The following is a 14162-nucleotide window of genomic DNA, read 5'->3' as shown; positions in this document are numbered from 1 at the left end:
TAGTGAGGGGGCTGGTGAGGTGGCTCAGAGGTTAAGAGCACTGGCTGCTCTTCCAAAGGTTTTGAGTTCAATTCCCAGAAACCATGTGGTGGCTAACAGCCATCTATAATGAGATTTGGTGCCCTCTTCTGGCATGCAGGTATATATGCGGTAGTTTTTTTGTTTTTGTATTTTTGGTTTTTCGAGACAGGGTTTCTCTGTGTATCTCTGACTGTCCTGGAACTCATTCTGTTGACCAGGCTGGCTTCAAACTCAAAAAGATTCACCTGCCTCTGCCTCCCTGAGTGCTGGAATTAAAGGTGTGCACCACCATTGCCTGGTTGAATGTGGTAGTTTTAATGTCTCTTCACAGAAATAAAACCGTAACTAAGACAGAGGGCTACTGATCTTTTTGAATTAATCTTGTATCCAGTCATTTTGCTAAAGGTGTTTATCAGTTGTAGGAGTTCCCTGGTAGAAATTTTGGGTCGCTTAAGTATACCATCCTATCATCTGCAAATAGCAAAAGTTTGACTTCTTTCTTTCCAATTTGTATCCCCTTGATCCCCTCCAGTTGTCTTATTGCTCTAGCTAGAACTTCAAGGACTATGTTGAATAGATATGGAGAGTGGACAGCCTTGTCTTGTTGCTGATTTTAGTGGAATTGCTTTGAGTTTCTCTCCATTTAACTCGATGGTGGCTATAGGCTTGCTGTAAATTGCCTTTATTATGCTTAGGTATGTCCCTTTTATCCCTAGTCTGTCTGAGTCTTTTATCATGAAGAGGTGTTAGATTTTGTGGAATTTCAGCATCTAATGAGATGATCGTGTGGCTTTTTCTTTCTGTTTGTTTTTATGGTGGATTACATTGACTGTTTTTTTTTTTTTTTTTTTTTTTTTTTTTTTTTTTTTTTTTTTTTTTTTTTTTTTNTTTTTTTAGTTTTTCGAGACAGGGTTTCTCTGTAGCTTTGGAGCCTGTCCTGGCACTAGCTCTTGTAGACCAGGCTGGTCTCGAACTCACAGAGATCCGCCTGCCTCTGCCTCCCGAGTGCTGGGATTAAAGGCGTGCGCCACCACTGCCCGGCCCATTGACTGATTTTCAAACGTTGAACCATCCCTGCATTCCTGGGATGAAGCCTATTTGATCATGGTGAAGGATCTTTTTGATATGTTCTTAGATTTGGTTTCTGGGTACTTTGTTGAGTATCTTTGCATTTATATCCATAAGGGAAATTGGTATGTAATTCTTTCTCTGTTGAATTTTTGTATGTTATGGGTATCAGGGTAACTGTAACCTCATAAATTGAATTTGGCATTGTTCCTTCTGTTTCTATTTTGTGGAATAATTTGAGGAGTATTGGTGTTAACTCTTCTTTGAAAGTCTGGTAGAATTCTTTGCTTAAAAAGTCCAGTCTGGCCCTGGGCTTTTCTTCTTTGGTTGGGAGATTTAATGACTGCTTCTATTTCCCTAGGAGTTAAGGTCTATTTCAATTGCTTGTCTGATCTTGATTTAACTTTGGTAATTGGTATCTATCAGGGAAATGATCCATTTCTTTTAGAGTTTCTAATTTGTGGAGTACAAGTTTTTGAAGTATGACCTAATGATTCTTTGGATTTCCTCAGTTCTGTTGTTATATCTCACCCTTTCCTGTCTGAGTTTGTTAATTTGGATGATCTCCCTCTGTCTATTAGTTATTTTGGATAAGAGTTTGTCTATTTTGCTGATTTTCTCAAAGAACCAAGGAAATAAACCTTTTTACCTTTGGATTGTGTGGTTATTTTCGTGAGACTCCCCACCCAGACCTCCCCCCCCCCCACACACACACATACTATTCCTGTATAGTTAACAACTGTTTACCGATTTTCTCCTTTTTTAGATATAAACCTGCAGTTTTCTAGGAATGTCACCAGAAACCCCAATTTTCAAGGAAAAGACATATGCTAAACCCCAAGTGTCACCCTAGTGTTTTCTGATTTCATTTGATCAGGTTGTAATCCCACCCAAGGCCTTTTAAAGCCACCCGAAGATCTCATTCACCAAACGAGAAAGAAAGGGAATAAAAAGGCCTCTTACAACCTTTTAAAACATAACAGAGCCATCCAGCCAGGATACATGGCTGGTGCCTAATGCCTAATGTTATGATATTAGTAGTGAAATATCCAACCGTATGCCAGTGGTGGTGGCACATTCCTTTAATTCCAGCACTTGGAAGACAGAGGATCTCTGTGGGTTTGAGGACAGCCTGGTCTATAGAGTAAGTTCCAGGGCAGCCAGGGCTACACAGTGAAACCCTGTCTCAGCGTCTAGTGTAGAAACGTTTCCAATGGGCTAGAGAGATGGCTCAGTGGTTAAGAGCATTGACTGCTCTTCCAAAGGTCCTGAGTTCAATTCCCAGCAACCACATGGTGCCTCACAACCATCTGTAATGAGGTCTGGCGCGCTCTTCTGGCCTTCAGGCATACACACAAACAGACTATTGTATACATAGAAAGTTTCCAGAGGATGAATGCTCCTCACGGGCAGGTCTCGGTCAGAGCCAAGGGCATGGGGTCTAACCTTAGAGCACTCGCCCCCCTTTTGTCTCTTCAGGTAGCCGAGGCAGAGGAGGAAGTGTTTTATACATGGCTGCTGCTTTGTCCGATGAAGCAAAGTCGCATGAAACACACGCAATCACCATGAAGTGCCTAAGACAGCCATGCTACACAATCTGCCCCAGCAAGGAAGGCTGGGGGCACAGAAAGCGCATCCTGTTCCAATCCGCCCTGACTGTTTTGGCGGGGAGCTTAGAGAAGTGCGCGCATGCAAATGTGTGTTGTTTTCCGATTTAAAAATAAAATAATAATAATAAAAAAAACACAATAAGACGTTAAAAAGAAAAACTGGCTGAGAATCCCAAGGGCAGAACTCTGAGTCCCAGGGAAAGCTTTCCCCAGGCCTTGACCTCTAACGAGGGCATAAAACCGACTCTAAATCAGCGCCTTCCTTGTATTTTCTTCATTGCCTACCTGCCTTTAGCAAGTGACCCTAACTCACCCACTACTAATCCTGGCAGGCACATTGGGACCGTTTAGTTTCTAGAACTGTGCTCAAGGGCAGTACTCGCTGGTTACTGGTGGGGACTCTTACCCACACATAGCCCCATCAGAGGAGGTAGCTGATGGCATTGTGGACTTGGATGAGCTGGTGACATGTCAGTATCGATGATGAGACTTCGTGTTTTTGCGTGTGCACTGCAACAGAACGAACCTGGGAAATTCTGGGATGCGGTGAATGTTCCTTGGCCCCACTCCCCCAAGAGCATACTTCTGCAGAAGCCCGAGAAGAGGGTCTGAGGACAAAACTTCCTCCAGGGCAGACTGCCTCCCATGGACCTAGGTTTTCAGCACACTTGCTCAGCTCCGCGAGGTCAGGATGGGCGAGGGATGGAGTTCCCTAGAGGCAGTTTGCCAGCGTAGGCGGTTGTCTGCACGTGCTTTCTGTTCTGTCTGGAACCCAGAGGCAGGCCGGCCAGATGCGGGGCACCAGGGCCCAGCAATTGGGTCTGGGCTGGAGCGGAGCCTGCCTTCTGGCTGGTCTTCTCTGTTTCAGCTTCTTGCCACTCCATGCCCAGGACTACACGCCCCCGCAAAGAGCACCACTCACTGTGGATGTCTGGCCCATCCCCAAAGGCCCCCAAGCCCAGCAGAACGGTAAGTGCTGAGAAGAGGAGACAGATGGGAGGGGGCATGTCCCCTCCCTTTCCCTCTGAACATAGGCAGTTGGGAGGCTCTTCAGGCCTTTACACTGAAGGTGAACATTTGGAGGTGGGGGGGGGGTCTATACCGGATACCCACAGCCTCTGCTGATTCTTTCCCATTGATCTCTGGACCCCTCAGTTCAGGGTCAAGGCCATGCATGAGGCTATACTATGCTCTTCCTTGGGTTGAGACGGGAGGGCACCCCCATCCAAAGACAACAATGGCCTCTGTCAGCCCCGGTTTCCGCCTCTTCAGAGCTGTGCTCCTCACATGAATAAAGTCTGAAGAGAGACCCTGGCGGCATGCTCCCCTTTGCCTGCACCTCTCTTCTGTTGACCCTTCCTGAGAGGCTCCCAGCCTGACCCCTCCCACCCCCATCCCCGCCATCCAAGAGGCTCTTTGTTAACATGAACTATGCCGTTCCGCTCTTGATCTTGACTCTGGCCACCTGAAAAGGGAGAAGAGAAGTCATTGCGTCCCCTGGGTCCCGCTGATGCTGACATTTGGGGCACCAGGCACATGCATCCTGAATGCAGGTGCCTGGCGGCTGGGATTGTCTCCACAGTATGTGGCAGGACCAATTTCCAAGGGAAGATCTATGGCGGTCAGAAAGCAGCTTCTGAGCGGTGGCCGTGGCAGGCCAGTCTGCTCTTTCGTGGCAGTCATATCTGTGGAGCCGTTCTCATCGACAAAAACTGGGTAGCCAGCACTGCCCACTGCTTCCTAAGGTGCGTGTTCCCTCCCCGGGGCCCTTCTACTGGGAAGGGGGTGCAGGAGAGAGTCACTAGGAGGGAAGGAGAGGGGTGAAGGATGCAGAGCTGACAGTCCTTCTAGGCTGGGTTCTGGGATAGCTTGCTGCCAATGGGAGTCCTCTGCCCTGTGGCCCTGCCTTTGCATGGTGCCCGCCACCTGCCTTGCCATCCCTCAATAAGGAGAGGCCCAGAGCTAGGAAACATATTTTTCCTTTTAGGTATTCCTAGAAGCTCTGAGAAAAACAATTCTCACGCAGCCCTGAGAGGGATCTGGTCAGGGCCGGAAGTGAGCAGTCTTTCTGCCTCCAAGATGAAGCAGTTGGATGCACCTCAAATAGTTTTTAACGGGAATGAAATCCACAGCTCCTTGGATACTAGGGTATGCTGGAGAAGTGATTGGAAGCCTCCAAAAGGACCAAAGTCCTCAGGCTGCTGGAGGTCGCCTGCCCTTCAAGAGAAGGGCCATCCCAGTATCAGGAGGGGAGGACTATGATAGGACGTGCAATATGGCTGCCTGTAGGGTGGGTAATTCAGGTGACACTGTCAACTGTCAGCAGCCGTCACACTCAGAGGTGCCGCCCTCCAATAGGTCCCGAAAACCATCTGACTACCGGATTCTGCTAGGGTACAACCAGCTGGGCGGTCCCACCAACTCCAGCCGGCAGATGACGGTGAATAAGCTCATCTTGCATGAGAAGTATAACAAGTTCCACCATCAGGGGAATGACATTGCTCTGATCCAGCTGCACAGGCCTGCGGCGTACAGCTCCTCCATCTTCCCGGCCTGCGTCCCAGAGAATACCACGAAGGTGTTTCAAGCTAGGTCCTGCTGGATAAGCGGCTGGGGGATGCTCAGAGAGGATAGTGAGTACACCGGGCAGGTGAAGAGGGTGAGGGGCAAGAGACCGTGGAGGACTTTGCTGTGCTTTTTTTGAACCAGAACCTCGGTTTCTGGCTCAAAAGCAAAACTCCACCGTTCAGATCAGAAGTGCGGGCTCTTTGATTCCAGAGCTCTAAGTGCGGTTGACTCTGTGCACTGCAAGGCACAGAGAACCAAACAGTGGTTGTTCTACCCTGGCCAGGAAAGACATGAGGTATCCTTAAGAGGATGAGAGCGGCCAGGCATGGGGTAGGTTTTAGTGTTTAACTGGGAGCCATTCACCTCTGAGAACCTTACTGCCCAACCCTTAAGGCCAGAGCAGTCTGTTTCTGATGCACAAATCCGGTCACTTGGGGACCAAAAGCCTGAGTGTTGGGGACTGACATTCTCCTTGTCCTTAATCCCTAAACAATACAGTATTGCTAGTCTCTGTATTGCATTTGCCTTGGGTCAGATAGTGTTTCATATAGAGATGATTTCAAGTGCACGGGTTTTCTGCATACAAGGAAATTCAGTGTCTTTGGAGTTTGGTATGCTGGACCACAGGAAGAGCCTACTATCAGCAAGGGACAGCTGTTGATGTTTAGATTGAGAATAGTTTCTAGGCAGTGATTTTACACAGGATGCTGTAGATGGAAATTTCTGTCCCTCCTGGTCCCACAACCATTCATTCCCAAAGAAACACACAAAGACTTATATTAATTATAACATTAATATAAACCTATTTCTCAGGCTTATTATTAAATAGCTCTTACACAATTCTTGTCCATGTTTAGCCACAAGACTTGGTACCTTTTCTCAGTAAGGCATTCTCATCTTACGTCCTCTGCATTTGGCTGGTAACTCTCTGCCTTTCTACTTCCCAGAATCCTCTTAGTCTGGTCACCTGCCTGGCTACTGGCCAATCTGTATTTTATTAAACTAATATGAGTGACAAATCTTACGGTATACAAGAGCATTATCCCACAGCAGAATGCTTTTTTTAAAAAAAGATTTATTTATTTATTTCTTATGTATACAACATTCTGCCTCCATGTATGCCCGCATGCCAGAAGAGGGCGCCAGATCTCATTACAGATGGTGGTGAGCCACCACGTGGTTGCTGGGAATTGAACTCAGGACCTCTGGAAGAGCAGCCAGTGCTCTTAACCACCGAGCCATCTCTCCAGCCCAGCAGAATGCTTTTGATTTAAGACAATATAATGGCAAGTTAAATAAAGTAAATATAAATTTGACATAAAACTTAGGGTCACAATCTGGCAAAGCAGCCCCAAGGAGGTTTACAGTCAGATGTTTCTCTGGGATCAGTCCCACAGTCTGTCCCGAGAACAATGGCTCAGCAGAACTAGAAGGGACAGACTTTCACTCTCTAAGGGCCTATGTCAGGGCAGGTAGGGTCTTCAGGCCTGGCCAGGCGATGGGAGTAGGAGCACAGAAGGAAGGTGTGGTCTGGGGCAGCTCTCAGAGCAGAGAACCTGGCCTCCCTAAGAGACCAAACCGTCAGCCATCTTCTGTCACGTCCCCTGCTGATCACGGTTGCTGGGCCTCGGGGCAGGTTTGGGTTTGCTACACACAGGCAGCCCCTGACCAACCTTGAGGGTTGCGCACGGTGACCCCCGCATGAAGTGAGCCGTGCTGTTGTTGGTCTGCTCCTATGAGGCGACCCCAGGCCAGATCTGTGAGAGCACTTGGAAGCAGAGTTCACATCTCCAGGTCCAGTTGCTCCTTGTGATTGGCCAGTCTTCTTGTCGTGGTCCTAAACATTTCTGCTCTGAGTCCTATGCCACAGCTGCACTCGGGCTCCAGAGTCCCTGCACCAGACTCCAGCATCCCTGCACCAGACTCCAGCATCCCTGCACCAGACTCTAGCATCCCTGCACCCAGCTTGGGCTCCACAGAGCAGCCAGAGCTGTTGGAAAGCTGAGTTGCCCTTTCCTTGACTTATGTGCCCTTGGGTACAGTCTCAGTTTCCTAACCTGCTGAGGAAGCTCTGCCTGAGGTCCTCATGCTGAGACCTTTGCAGTCGCCCTGACTTCCAGCTTGTCCCTGTCTTCCACAGCCCCTCTGCTTGCTCTTGAATGCCATTTCCACTGGTCATCGCATGCCTGTCACGAGCCCTTCCCCGCCACTGTGGCCTCGGGTGACTGCCTCATCCCGCCCCCGCCCCACCCCAAATCGTCCTGGAAAGGGAGCTGGCACCTTCCCTCAGCTGCCTCTTACAGCTGAACCCTTCTCCCACAGAGTTCCTGCCATCGCCTTTCCCTCTGCAGGAAGCAGAGGTCTCCCTCATTGATGTCAAGGAATGCGAAACCTTCTTCCATACTTCAGAAAGCGTCGGTCAATATAACATTATAAAAGATGATATGATATGTGCTGGGGACGTGAAGAACGGAAAATCCATCTGCCTAGTAAGCGACCATGGCGCCAACACTGCAGCTGAGCTCAGCCATCTCTCTAACCCCGGCCAGCAGGCCACCCCGCGTGTGTTTTTAGGGGCTCCCTCTCCCCTGTGGGTGGTGGGACAGGTGCCAGATGTTCAGCTGTGCTAGTTGCCATCCACATACTAAAAATCTGTGGTTTCCCCAGGTGGGTGCTGTACAAGGTCCCTCTGCAACTGTAGTAAGTAGAATTCTATGATCCTGCCTCAAAGATACAGACTAGAGAGGTCTCCTATGTTTTAAATAAAAGCAAACAAACAAAAATATGCCTCCATGGACCCAAAGGGCACCACTCAAGATAGTTGTAGAGTCAGCAAGTCCTTTCTAGCTTGGGCAATGTGTGTTCCTTCCTTCCTGAACCTATCAGCTGTGTCTTCTCTCTCCTCAGGGAGACACTGGTGGTCCCCTTGTCTGCTCCCTGAATGGCTCTTGGTATCTGGTAGGGCTGGGCAGCTGGAGCCCAGCATGTCTAGAGCCAATTTCCAGCCCCAACATCTTCACCAAAGTCTCCTACTATTCCAACTGGATCACGAAGAAAAAGGAAGAGACGCCGGACGCCGACCCCCTCTCGGCACCCGCTGACGAGAACGCACCCACTCTGGTCGGCTGGAGGAGTTTTAACACTGGCACTGTTCTCAAACCCAGTATCTGCAGAGCCCTCCTCTCTTCTCAAGTCCTCCTCCTGCGGTCGCTCTGGTTCCAGATTCCGTGATGGCGCTACAGAGCCATGCCAGCTCTCAAGATCTAGCAATCTTTTCAATGATACCACTTTGAACGCTGCCATCTGTGGGCTCATCTGCCTAGCTGAGGCTATCCCTGCTCCAGGCCTGACAGAATAAAACAGCTGAAGAAATTTCTGGATCCTTCTTCTTTTGTCTCATTAACACAACCTCCTCTTCCCCCCCCCCCCCACCGTGTCCCACCAGGCTTCCAGTTCTCCAATATCATAAGGCTATGTCCTCTCTGGGTGGGAACAGTAGTTGAGACAGCCAGGGAGCTGGCCTACCAGTGTAGGAACTGACTGTCTCCCAGCTGGCTTCCAGAGATACAGTCCAGCCCTGCCCCTAAGGTTGTGTGTTATTTCAGAAGAATGAGCCACTGTATTGGGCCAAGCCCTCGCTATGTTGCCTTGTGTTCCTGGAGCTAGCCCCAGCTCAGGCATGAGGGGCGTCTTGCAAGCCCAAAGTCAAACAGTGCTTCTAGAGAGTTTGACAGCGAGCAGTGAGGGTCTCCGAGGTCTGACATCTCAATAGTAATCCTCAAAGTTCTTCCGCAAGAGCAGCAATCTCCCTAAAAGTCTACCTCCAAACTCCACCCCTTGTCTGATAAGCCCCACCCATAGTCCTTGCTTCCGCTTGCATTGGTGGCAGACCTGGGAATGACTGGGTTAGCCCTGAGCTGCCCTGCAGACCTCTCTGAGTCACCACATCCTACTCAGTCTGTCTGGGAGCTTACTAGGGCTCCACAGCACAGTCTCCACCCTCCAACATGAACTGGAGACAAGGGAGCCACTGGGCTCCTTGCAGATCCATGATGCCCTGGGAGAAATCCAGGGGCTTTGAGAAACCCTTCCCAAGCCTGTTAGAATATCCCAGGCCCTTCCCAGCAGGTGGGAACAAAACAGCTCTTGTGTGCACAACCAGCATGCTGTGCCCACTTGCAGACCCTCTGCTGCAATGCCAAGATTCCCAGTGTGCACCCTGCCCCTTCCTCCCTCTCTGCAGGTCCATCCCTCCTTCCCTCCTTCCTTTCTTTTCTTCTGTGCCTAGCATGGGCTCTGGCTTTCTTCCTGGGTTTCCATCACTGGGACAAGACACCTGAGGAATCCGTGTGAAAAGCAGCAAGGCGGCTATTTTGGATCATAGTTTCTAAAGTCTCTGCCCTTGGTGTGTTGGCCTGTTGCTCTGCCCGTAGTGACATAGCATGTCACGGGTGGTGTGAGAGCCAAAGCTTCATTTTAAGTTTTAGTTACTAGGCCTAAGAGACCCATGAAGCAAAAATACCCCTGATTGGCAAGCCACTTGTCCAACGACAGATAGTTCCACGATGCTGGTGGCTATTGTTTATGGGACATAGCAAGCCACATGTGTTCATTCCCTTAACAAGTGTGTTTGACCCATCGGCACTAGATGCGCTTAGTCACGCGTAGGCAGGAGGTTCACAGGCAGGGAATGTGTCAGGATGTACGCTTACCCCTGTTTGGGCCTGATGAGCAATGGGAATTGTGGGTTTGGCATTCTTAAGCCCCTGCAAAACTTGATTCGGGGCCATTTTCTTTTTTTTTTAACTGGAGATGGACCTGGCTAGAGCCCATCCCCCTAGGCAGTGTTGTTATTCGTGATGCACGTGACCCTGGCAGGTCCCCTGGTGGGTGGGAGACCACGGCAGGTGGGAGACAGATAGATCTGCCATGCAGAGAGAGCGCTTGGGTATCGAGTTTATTTAGTGGGTATTGGAAAGAGTATAAGGTATAAGGGTAAAGGGATTATGGAGGGGAGAGAGAAAGGGAGAGAGAGACATAGAGGGATAGAGAAAGAGAAGAAAGAGGAGGAAAGAGAAGAGAGATGCAGAGACTACCTTTTCAGAAGAAGGACAGAGAAAGAAAGAGAGATGGAGAGGAGGCGCGGCTTATTTCTTAAAGGGACAGGGTACCCAGGTGACAGGGCAGGCCCGAAGGTTTATTACAACATTCCTACCTTTCTCTTATAATAAAAAGGTAAGGAGTTAGGCATGGCAGGTTAAGGAGATGAGGGCATTGGGTTCTCAAGACTGCTTCCTGCTTATTTGTGGGTGTCAGAGTCTTGGGGGACCTGAGAAAGCTGGGTGCTGGTCACGTCCTGGAGTATCTGGTTGCTTCACTCCTATCCAGGATTTGTGGTGCGAAACTGTCTGGTGTCTCTTGGACCTGGTGAGGTGTTGGCAGAGCAGAGAACAAGGTTAAGTTTAGGAAGAAAAAAATTTTTTTTAGGTCCTGGTAATTGAGGAGGAGGCTATCAGGACTAGGGAATTAAGAGGGGGGTATATCTGATCTGTTTAAGGTGAGTCCATAAATTCAGCTCCCTAGAACCCACAAGAATTCTTTGAGTTTGTAAAACATAAGTTTTAGACACATATATTGTATAAACAGCAGTATATTTATGCCAGAATGATTGTGACAAATGTTTTTGCGTAAATAAAAGTATCTTTAGAAAATGACCAAAGAGAATTTAAAATCTTGATCTTGCAGTAGAGTCCTCTGCCAGAGTTAGATTAATAGCTTATCAGCATTTTATTGATAATGTTAAAACGACGAAAGACAGCATGAGAAAGAAATTTGGTAACTTTCATTTGTTCTCAGACCTTTATACCTTACAGGCACACACCTTAATAACTCATATTTGCATATCTTAAACACCTTTTATTTAGAACATGGTAAGAAGTTATACTGAAATTTGTTTGGTGAGGTTGTCCTTTTTAAACTGGCAAAACCTCTCAGCTACCAAACTGCATCAGAGATCTTCGAGAAGGATAAAATTTCACATGAGTTATTGATTTAAAAATGACGGAGAACTCACTCGATTGGCTACCCTGAGCCACTCTTCAGGGTCCTCCATGGTCACTGAGGGCAGGGACTTTGAGGGCTGTATTTGCCTTCTGTTGTTAGAAGCAGAGCCTGCCAGGCTTCAGACGGATCCTGTGGGTCAGGAATCTGTAGGAAGACAAGCCTGCCTTGGCCTGAGCAGCTAAGCTGTCGATTCTACTTTTCCTTTATCCACTGTCTGTCTGGAGATTTTCAGTTTAGATGAAAGGCAGTTTTCCCCAGTGGTTAGCACTTTCCCTTGATGAAGCTAATTGCGGATGGAGGTTGTTCTGTGCCCACCTGCCTTCTGTCTTCTTTGGAGGAAATAGGGTATTGCTGCTAGGAACCAATCTGTCTCTCTGTTATGAAAAGCCCTTTATTTTTTTAAATATTTATTTTATTTATTATGTATACAATATTCTGCCTGTGTGTATGACTGCAGGCCAGAAGAGGTCACCAGACCTCATTACAGATGGTTGTGAGCCACCATGTGGTTGCTGGGAATTGAACTCAGGACCTTTGGAAGAGCAGGAAGTGCTCTTAGCCACTGAGCCATCTCTCCAGCCCCATGAAAAGCCCTTTAATAATTAAACATTTAAATGCCATATTCCCCAGATCTCTGAACACTTGAGGGCTGTTTATCGGGTATAGATAAGTTATGACTATGGTATAGGATCTGCCTGGAGAGCTGGATCCAGGCTTAACCGTACAGGTTTTTAACTTAACAGGTGAGATTTATATTTGTGAAAGGCAAAGAAAAAAACACTGTTTGCAGTAGAAGCTTAGCAGTAAAACTGACAATAGTGGAGAACAGTTTACAGGAAATTGTTAATCTGAAATAGATTTTTATAACCTTAAATTTATCATTAGATAAAATATATTTTAAAGGAGAGTTGGATTACTATATAGTGTGTTGTAACAGATTTAAAAGTACATATCAATTTACCATATTTGAGACATTGCTTTCTTAGTCTGGAATGAGATACAATGGACAGAGCTCATTAGGACTGGGACGACTTAAAACATTTTTCAACAGAAAGTACATGTACACAAGTACAAAATACACAGTCGAATTTAGGTTTTATACACAAATACACAGAATTAAAACTAACTTATGTTCATACATAAAGTTAAATTAAAAGTCACATGCGTACACACACACATATATTAAACAGGAGTTGGGTGAAGTGGATGCTCTCGTGGGCCCTACCAAAAGCATGCCACTGTGCAAAACACACACGTAACAGAGTCAGTAAGAGAAATTTAGAGACAAAATCGTAAGTAAATGGTGAGACAAGGCAAGGAGTACCTCAATGAAGATGGTGACTTGGTTATCTGCCCTTAGTCAAGATGCTGGTGGTCACTTGTTGCAAAGAGAAACCATGTTTTCAGAAGGGGAAGTTGGGAGTGAGCAGGGCTTGTCTCTTTAAGGGACAGGGTACCCAGGTGACAGGACAGGCAAGCAGATTTATTACAACGGGTAGTATTTATTTAAAGGTTGCTTTAAATTTGGCTTTCAGTTGTGGTAGTGGTCTTGACTGGTAGGATTAACATCAGGTCACGCGGCAGATGAGGCCTGTTCACTGAATTGTAGCTGAGAAGCAAGGGTGAAGAGGAGCAAGATGGGGTTCTAAGGCTCCTAAGATTTCCTTTGAGGGTTGACACCACTCTCTCCTACAATGACCCCAATTTCTCCTACCAGGTCCTATCTCCTACAGGCAAACCTTTTGCTTACAGTTCTTTGTGGGGCCACTCCAGATACAAGTCTTTGTCTTCATCTTATCGACACAGGAAATTTCCAGCAGAGTCTTTCTCAGCTCTTGACAAGTTTGGCCTGAGGACTAGGGTCTACACAAACTTTTACAGTCACTAAAACCACCCAAAACAGTTTTAGCTTTGATGGGCAGAAGCTAGTGATCTTTTAGGTTACTAGATCCTAGGGGTTTCTATCTGTCAGTCACAAGATATGAATTTCAACACAGAGAAGGACAAGGAATGGCTATTTCGGGGAGTTACATAGGCAACTGGTCTCTTGGTTGGCTTGTGTTATGCCCTGACTGCAAAGTCCCCACAAAACCAACTAGGAGACTGAGTCCCATATGCAAAAGCAAAGGGCCTTTATTCTTATTCAAGTTCGAACTCAGACTCTCCATGTGTCCAACATATTGGCAGGATCAGAGAGCCCTGAGCTCAGTTGGGATGAGTTTTTATAATAGCAGAGATTAGAGTTGTAACACCTGTGTTACTCTTGACGGTACAGTTCACGCTACTGTACCATTCGCGAGGCAGGCAGGCAGGCAAGGGCATGGAGATTAAAGGAACTCACAAGAGACATGGGTCATTCGTGAAGAGAGAATGCTGAATGCCATTTATTCAAGCTTAGAAAAACCTTATATACCTATCTGCTGCACAATGGAACCCCCACCCCCCACAGGCAGGTGGGAAATTACCAGGCTCAAGAGTAAACAAAATCCCTAAGCTAACCACCAGTGGAGGCAGAGGGAGCACAGGAACAAACTGGATGTGTGGCCAGAAACTGCAAGGTATCCTCAAAATGAACCCCGGGAGGAGATGTGGACCCTACAAGGGTGAGGGATTTCTAAGGTTCAGGACCACTGACTGGCCAACATTTGTCTTGGGGTGTCTTGGTGAAGGCTGATAAGTATGCTGGCCTAAGGGACATCAGGTGATCCTATCTACAATAGTTGGAGCGTTAGGAATTTCCTTTTACGGGTCTGTTCCTGGGTGGTGCTTGGGTGATCTCAGTTTCTGGTCTTTCTTGCCCTAAGGTCAGGCCTACTTTCTGGTGGGTCTCTG

The 14162-nt window shown here is 47.5% G+C and overlaps 1 protein-coding gene across 1 annotated transcript; it reads left to right on the top strand.

The window, feature by feature from the left end:
* Positions 1-3490: 3490 nt before the first annotated feature.
* On the top strand, positions 3491-8498 carry LOC126496921 (serine protease 40-like). Its single transcript, XM_050134605.1, has 5 exons — positions 3491-3668; positions 4282-4444; positions 5058-5332; positions 7590-7756; positions 8175-8498. The coding sequence occupies exons 1-5, from the start codon at positions 3491-3493 to the stop codon at positions 8496-8498; spliced, it is 1107 nt and encodes a 368-aa protein (XP_049990562.1).
* Positions 8499-14162: the final 5664 nt, after the last annotated feature.

The sequence above is a fragment of the Alexandromys fortis genome, unplaced genomic scaffold (assembly GCF_014885135.2).
Source record: "Alexandromys fortis isolate MF-2015 unplaced genomic scaffold, M_Fortis_MF-2015_v1.1 scaffold_20, whole genome shotgun sequence".
Taxonomy (NCBI): domain Eukaryota; kingdom Metazoa; phylum Chordata; class Mammalia; order Rodentia; family Cricetidae; genus Alexandromys; species Alexandromys fortis.
This window is presented reverse-complemented; position numbering and strand designations above follow the sequence as displayed.

Excerpts from the sequence above, each read along its gene's own strand:
- LOC126496921 (XM_050134605.1), top strand. The coding sequence starts at position 3,491 with ATGCGGGGCACCAGGGCCCAGCAATTGGGTCTGGGCTGGAGCGGAGCC. Across the intron at positions 3,669-4,281 it reads CCCCCAAGCCCAGCAGAACG|TATGTGGCAGGACCAATTTC; the intron begins GTAAGTGCTGAG and ends TTGTCTCCACAG. Across the intron at positions 4,445-5,057 it reads ACTGCCCACTGCTTCCTAAG|GTCCCGAAAACCATCTGACT; the intron begins GTGCGTGTTCCC and ends GCCCTCCAATAG.